Here is a 7,398-nt window from a genome sequence, read left to right on the forward strand (position 1 = left end):
ATGTTGTATCCCTTAATAGTTTAGTCGTGTATCCTGGGGTGCATGTGACGACTGGCTTGCGTGTCAGTCCACGACAACACCCTCAAGCAAGAGTGTATACCTACGCTTTCTATATCGCTACGGATTACACGCAAGTGCTGGTTCTCTGCGCTACGGTTTAGAAATAGGGCATTCCTGGCGTGTGTACGCTTCTTTAGCTTCGTTATTGGAGAAATGAGTTGTTTTCTGTGGTCGATGTGGGTGCCGGACAGGTTGCAATAACTATCACTGGCAGTCTATGAAATAACTTTAGCGCCAAACTATTTATGATTGTGAACCCAATGGTTGTTTAGGACATGTGGATATACCTACTGGTTTGGTAGGGCATGTGGATATACCTACTGGTTTGGTAGTGCATGTGGGTTTACCTACTGGTTTGGTAGTGCATGTGGGTATACCTACTGGTTTGGTAGTGCATGTGGATATACCTACTAGTTTTGTAGTGCATGTGGATATACCTACTGGTTTTTCAGTGCATGCGGATATACCTACTGGTTATGTAGTGCATGTTGATATACCTACTGGTTTTGTACTGCATCTGGATATACTTACTGGTTTTGTAGGGCGTGTGGATATACCTACTGGTTTGGTAGTGCATGTGGTTATACCTACTGGCTTGGTAGTGCATGTGGATTTACCTACTGGTTTGGTAGTGCATGTGGATATACCTACTGGATTGGTAGTGCTTGGAATGAATATCACCTAGGACCTGCGTTCCCCTGTACGGCCTTTGGCACCATTGGTTTGTATTGATATGTGTTGAGCCTGTGGTCCAGCTCCAACCACACGGGGAATTGGTTTCATGACAACACTCGTCTGATGGTAGTAGACTCTGGTCACACCGTGCAGTAGCATATGCATCATAACCACAATACTATAGGAAAATGGATCGGAGAGTAGCTTTCTTTATTGCTGTCTCTGAGATACCACATGCCTTAACAAGTAGTTTGAGGTGCAGTTGTCGCCGTTGCTGTCTCTGAGTTGCCATATCCCTTAACAAGTACTTGGAATACACCATGCACAGTCGATGCGAGTATCCCCACCCTGCAGGCGACCGCTGGCAGTGGCGTAGACCCGCTCGGATTGCGTCAATACAAAGTGCGACCGAGTAAGGATACCATCAGCTCAGTGCACAATGATATCCTCAAGTCCACGGTGCCTTGTGCTATCAACACAGTTCGACAGAAAGCGTACAGCGAAGTCAATGCACATCCCAGCGGTATGTATGCGGATACGAACACTGCAGTAGTGTCAGGGGATAGGCCTGCTTGAGGACTGGAATATGTACTTTAAGACAGATTGCAGTCTGCAGTTTGTACTTCGAACATGTACAGCCGGCGTGTATACGTATGATTTGCAGTACATCACTCAGTACTTTGATTCGTATTGTTGACGCGACATAACCATCAGCCCCTTCATTATACGGATCACATCTATACACCGCGTCGAATATTGTACATCTCGTGAGACTAGCTGATCACAGCTTAACTAGAATGCGCAAGTGCCTAAGAAGGTGTCACAGCTTCGGGTTTACAGGAGTGGTCCAATGCTGCCTACAAGTTACATGCTACGTTGTTAACACGCACTAGCCTACAATTGCATGTCTTCTATCGGCTTCCTACTTGCACTATAGCGAGTTTAGTTGATTCGAACTTGGCGATGGGCGATGTGTGCCATATATCATAAAGCCCAGCCAGACAAACACATCAGTGATTGGACAGTCGAGGTATCAACCTTGTAATGAGTTTTTGTAGGGAGTACGAGTATACAATATCAGCACCTACAATGTGCAAAGACATGGCACCAGTCCCTGGCACTAAGAAATTTTATACTTGCACAGAGAGCGTCGATTGTGTGTATCATTCCGCCACCATAAAGTCATCACACGCCCATTACGCCTCGGGCACGCTACTCTGCGCAGCTCAGAGCCTAGACGGGAGTGCAAGTACCCCTTAACCAAGTTACACACACTTCGTATGGATGATCTAGAGAAGTCCATACAAACCTTACAGAGATCCGTGGGTATGCGATTCAATCCGGACCCATAGCATCTGGCATAGTCCTCGTCGCTATGCGTCTCACACATAGCACCGAGGTTTTTCAAACTCAAACGGATATGCATGGTCAGGGATAACATTGCAGGATAGTATTGACAATGCTCGAGTCGATGCCCCTGGACAGGCCCGTACAGCAGGCCAATCAACCCATTCGATACCTCAAAGTAATGGTGGTAGAGAGATCCCCACTAACCAAACGGCACAAGCCATTCAAAAGGCGGTCAAGAAACCACGGGCACCCCGCAAACCTAAGCCGCCAAAGACAAAACAGCCTGCAGGTAGGTAAATGTAAGGGATGTATGCTGCCAACTGACTGAACACCGTCATTAGCCTGTAGGTAAGTAAATGTGAGGGATATATACTGCCAACTGACTCAACACCGTCATTCGCATGGACTGGGTACCAATTGGGTTTCGCGTGCAAGTGTGATCTGAGCTATTACACGCATTGAGTCGCATAGCCTTGGATCTGCAACCGGTCTTTTGCCACTGCGTTATTTCTCAAGTAGGTACCAATGTACCGGCAATCAATGGAGGAAATGCGCCCACTGATTCAGTTAGCGCCGCGACGGGTTCTGAAAATGCAGTAGCACCCGTTAAACCAGCCGGTAAAGTGGCCAAGAAGCCGCGAAGACCAAAACAGCCAAAGCCGAAGCAGGCCCCAGGTAGTGATTGTACACTATATCTCTATGCTAGAGCTCGGTCGGGCATAGATCTACTTCTGATTGATAGATAGATCTTTTTAAGATTAAAACTAATTCTGAGTTGGATCTTTGGTATTGGGCTTATCTTGCGGATGAACAGTGTAAGTGTCGAGACATTAACAGTCATGGTCAGTCCGAAGTCTCTGAGTGGTTTTACATATTAGCTAGATATACTCAACCGACCACTCCCAAAAGGCGCTGCAAAGAGCTTACGGACTGACGCACAGGCAGTGGGTACCGCTTCAGGGCCAGATGTGAGTTCCGAGGACCGCGAATTATTGAAGTTCACATCCGCAGATAAAGCGGGTGTAGACATTTCCAGCAGGTGTCCAGAAAAAACAGGTGAGGTGCACGGGTGGGTATCAGTGCTGCATGTCTGTTGATATGTCCTCAGGGCACTACAGGTGTGCCTGCCTTGAACGAACCATGAGCATTGCAGGAGACACCTATTCCTGTGACGAATCTGCAATTGAATTCATCTGATCCCCTGATCCCAGCTGACTTCTAGGCTCTCCAATTATTTTCTCCCAAGATGTCGACGCTGTGAATGGCACATCGGGTGAACTAAAGCGACCACGCGCAAGTGACCAGCCCACTGTGGTGAAGAGTGGCATCGTAGCAATATCACAGAGCGGTGTGGGCAGTGCCATTGGTCAGGTTGCTAAGCAACTGAAAAGAGCCAAAGTTGTGAAAAAAAAAGATGCCGGCAAGTCCCCTGGGAAAGTGGTTAAGACCAAGGCAAAAACGAAGCCTAAAAGTGTTGCGCTGACGGATGCTGAAGGTAGCGTGTGCGTACCACATAGACAGCAGAATTGGGTGCGAACGCAGATGCCACTGAAGCTTGCTATCTCGGTGATGCGATTGCATTTGACGGCGGAGGTACGTCAGTGCACGTTGTAGTACCAAAGTTAATACACCAAGGTGCATGGGTATTTATCGCACCCACTTATACATGCCGTTTATTTTTTGTTTTTTCAACGAAAACCCCTGCTGCGCCGTTCGTCGTTCTTAGTCCAAGCAAAGCTGTTGGAATATCTGCGCGTACAGAACAGGCCGTACAGCGCAACAGATGTCTACAACAACCTCGGCGGAACTCTTGGCAAGACGGCGGTATGTGCACCAATTCCTGGACATATGGTCATAAGACTAATAACCATATGTATCCGCAATGCGGCGAAGTAGTATCTTATTCTGATAAATTTATATCGCGCGTGCATATGACTATCGGAATGGAACCTTTTCCCCAGCGATGCCACTCCTGTACGTACACGGCACGAAGTCTATATATTTCCGCCTGTTTGTGGCGGCTGGAACCAGGCGACCGAAACACCCTCGATGCTACTACTGTCTTCAAAGCGAGCTGTATTTCCGATATATAGTACTCATTGCGAAATGGACTGTCGAGCGTACATATTCTCACTTTTCGGGTATATTAGGTAACGAAAGCGCTCGCTGAAATGGCCAGTACTGACGCCGGCATCACTGAAAAGGTGTACGGCAAGCAGAAGGTGTACTGCGTCAAGCAGGTACAATACACCGGCTGATGCGTGTGTGCGCGACTGATACGAATGTGCTGCCTTATGTCTACTCACGTACACGCCTAAATGCCTGTGTGTTGTGTGTTGTAATTTTTTATGCCTGTGTATCTTCGTGGATAGTCTGTGTCCATACGCGTGTGTGTCTTTACTGCCGCATGTGTATGTGTGCGTGCGAATGTGAGTGCCTATGTTGTTCTATAGTATTTCTTTCCGCAGCCATTTTCAGCCACAGGCGCCACAGATCGCTTACTAATCAATCATGCCAGCACTCAAGAGGCAACTCCGTTTTTGGGAACTTTTGATTCAATTTTCGTGGAGTTATCATACAGAGCGATGTTGCGATAGAGCCAGGGTTGCTGCAAACACTGATCGAAAAATTGGAGACACTCAAAATAGAGGTGGCTAACCAGACGGGTGAAAAGGTTACGAAAGAGAAAAGTAAGGATGTAGATAAGTCAGGAGAATTGTCTTCGACTTGCAGGGTCTACGTGCATGTTGTCGACTACTCTGCGGTTAGCATGGTTGTAAGGGCACATCGCATTTCGAGTCTGTTACGAGCTTTGCAGACCTTGGTCTTATTTAAGCTCAGTGCACTTGAGCGGTCGCTAGTAGATATTTGAACCGCACGTCGCGTGTGTACCAGGCACGTTGCTCATACTACCATTGGATTGCTATTTCACTTTTATAAACTTTTATAAACTTCGAAATAGACACTAATCACTTTCTGCTCAAACTTAACCGGACGATAGTCCGCGTCGAGTTGCTTTCCAAGCCAACCACCTCCCAGTTGGTGAGAGACGTATCGCAGCTGCAACACCGCAAGGCCACAGTAGAAGACGGGCTCAGGCGGTTATGTGAAAGTATGCCTGTTTTATCGCACAAATACCACCTACAGGTCTAGCTATACTAATAACAGGAATTATTGGGGATGTGCTAGTGGCGTGTTGTAAGATAAGCGTCTTGTGGGCTATACGGGCGATTGTTAGAATGCTTAATGAAGTACCGGCTGCACGGATTACAGGCACATCCTCATACACCGCTGACGACGTACTGAGAATCGCAACGGATGCCGCAGACGCAACCGCAAAACTACTCGAGAGAAAGCGTGAGGTTAGTCTATTTATGTAGCTGCAAAGAGGTGCTTATGACAACGCTCAAGGATGGGTAATGCACTCACATTCTGGCCTTTTTGGTACAATATAGTGCGTGATATAGTTCGCACGACTGTACGCATGAGGCACGTACAAGGATTGCTTACATAGCCACCTTTGCATACTATTCTATACTGTATTGCCACCGGATTAATGTGCGTCGTTGGTTCCGTAGGCGACGTCAGTGTATCCTCGTGACATTCAATCGATCACAATAGGAAAAACAGTACACCAATACTGAGCATAAGCCATTGGCGATGAAGGTTTCTGAAGTTTGATTCTCGCGTGAGAGACGCATGTACTCGAGCACCCAACTCTAGGAGTGTTGCATCAACCAATCAACGTCACCTAATACAAGGTTTTGCATCACATTCGAGCAGTGTAATAATATGGTGGACGTGATTCTGGAGGGGTATGAACAGAAGAGACAGTATCTAATTACGGAAATTGGGATCGAAACCGACGAGGACGCCGGATTTGTAGCAAATAGATGAACTTCGACGCCACAAGGTTTTCTTATACGTGCATTCAACACCTACCAATACGAAACTTCATCAAACGGGCATCTTTGAACACATACACACAAGTATATACGCTGCTAAAGTCATTTGCGACTGTTCGAAGACAGAAGTCAAGTCGCAGCAAGGGCGAGGCTTCGGCGCAAGCAGTCCACCCAATATGACCAAGAACGAGACAATTGTAGTACATATACCAATGCATGATGTGGGACAAGGCTAAGTATGAAAGCTCTAGAAAATATTCATACCCACGAGTAGACATACGGTTGTGATCTAAATGCCTGGGATGGTAACATAGTGACAGACTTGTAGGCACAAAACGGCCTTCATCGTTCTACATTTCCACGCAGTATATTGTACAGATTCTCGCAATATTAATAAAAGTGACTTTCAAGAAGCTTTTCAATGTTCGGTTCATGAGCTCGGCAAAAGATGAAGTTATAGAGCGAACATGGATTTTCGAGTGCATCTATGTGTACTTAAACATACATACACATAACTGGTACATACGACAATTGAACTTCCGAGTTTGCTGAAGGTGCAAAATGCCAAAGCATTTAAAAAAAAATACGCGCGCTTTTTAGGAGGTACCTATTTGTACACCAATCAAAACTCCGCCGATCGATTTTTTTTTTCCCTCTCTAAAAAAACTCTGCACAGATACACTGTGAAGTGGGAACCCTCCGATGCAATTGATCATGATGTCGGGTTCAGTCACAGTGGTAGACTGAGGGCCATGCACCCTCGCTACATAGTCCAAATAATTACAAATGTATTTTTTATTTAGCTACAGCTCGGTTGACACCGGCTTATGTATGTACATACCACTGCTCACCAGATTGGACGCCGAGCGACGACACGCCCTGACAGTCTGACACCAACTCACACTTGGTACATAGTAGCGCAGCTGGCTAGATACGATGGAGAATCTGAACGCCCATCAGCAGCAGGGTGACGATGATCAACTGGGGCGCACCGTGCAGGCAGCGTTTAAGGATTTCTTAGAACAGTTTGTGGATGAAGGACAGAAGGTGTTCGAGGATCAAAGAGAGCTGCTTAAGATTAATGATAGGAGTACATTCTTTGTTGATGTGGACTACGTCAGACGGCACAATGAGAACCTGTCCCAGGCTATCCGAGACGAGTATATGAGGTAGGAATGTTACAGTTGTGTATGTGTTATTTGTGCTTGTAGAAAACAAAGATGGAAACAGACTTCTTTCGTGGACTATTATACATGAGAAGAACGCGCAGACCCATAGACGGCTGATCGTATATCACATCCTGTCGAGGAGTAAGACTCCCATGTGATTGTACAAGCGTATTACCACAGAAAGATCCAGAAACACTTCCCTTAGTATTGCATATATATATATATAATATATATATATA

The 7,398-nt window shown here is 46.3% G+C and overlaps 3 protein-coding genes across 3 annotated transcripts in view; all 3 read left to right on the forward strand.

Moving 5' to 3' along the window:
- The window catches only part of SARC_05438 (hypothetical protein), a gene marked incomplete at both ends in the record, with an annotated part of 5,203 nt that extends 860 nt beyond the window's left edge, over positions 1–4,343 (forward strand). The window contains 8 exons of the mRNA XM_014300693.1: positions 333–718; positions 1,090–1,258; positions 2,168–2,374; positions 2,602–2,760; positions 2,995–3,141; positions 3,332–3,580; positions 3,812–3,909; positions 4,236–4,343. Of these exons, the coding sequence (XP_014156168.1) occupies positions 333–718; positions 1,090–1,258; positions 2,168–2,374; positions 2,602–2,760; positions 2,995–3,141; positions 3,332–3,580; positions 3,812–3,909; positions 4,236–4,343 (1,523 nt within the window). The remainder of the gene's footprint in view (positions 1–332; positions 719–1,089; positions 1,259–2,167; positions 2,375–2,601; positions 2,761–2,994; positions 3,142–3,331; positions 3,581–3,811; positions 3,910–4,235) is intronic.
- Positions 4,344–5,275: 932 nt separating this feature from the next.
- SARC_05439 (hypothetical protein) lies at positions 5,276–6,403 on the forward strand. Its single transcript, XM_014300694.1, has 2 exons — positions 5,276–5,447; positions 5,869–6,403. The coding sequence occupies exons 1-2, from the start codon at positions 5,325–5,327 to the stop codon at positions 5,980–5,982; spliced, it is 237 nt and encodes a 78-aa protein (XP_014156169.1). The 5' UTR covers positions 5,276–5,324; the 3' UTR covers positions 5,983–6,403.
- A 395-nt stretch (positions 6,404–6,798) lies between these two features.
- SARC_05440 (hypothetical protein) overlaps positions 6,799–7,398 on the forward strand; it is a gene marked incomplete at its 3' end in the record, with an annotated part of 8,347 nt that continues 7,747 nt past the window's right edge. The window contains exon 1 of the mRNA XM_014300695.1: positions 6,799–7,159. Coding sequence (XP_014156170.1) covers positions 6,927–7,159 — 233 coding nt within the window. The 5' untranslated portion in view covers positions 6,799–6,926. The remainder of the gene's footprint in view (positions 7,160–7,398) is intronic.

The sequence above is a fragment of the Sphaeroforma arctica genome, assembly GCF_001186125.1.
Source record: "Sphaeroforma arctica JP610 unplaced genomic scaffold supercont1.347, whole genome shotgun sequence".
Taxonomy (NCBI): domain Eukaryota; class Ichthyosporea; order Ichthyophonida; genus Sphaeroforma; species Sphaeroforma arctica.

Excerpts from the sequence above, each read along its gene's own strand:
- SARC_05439 (XM_014300694.1), top strand. The coding sequence starts at position 5,325 with ATGCTTAATGAAGTACCGGCTGCACGGATTACAGGCACATCCTCATAC. Across the intron at positions 5,448-5,868 it reads TACTCGAGAGAAAGCGTGAG|TGTAATAATATGGTGGACGT; the intron begins GTTAGTCTATTT and ends ACATTCGAGCAG.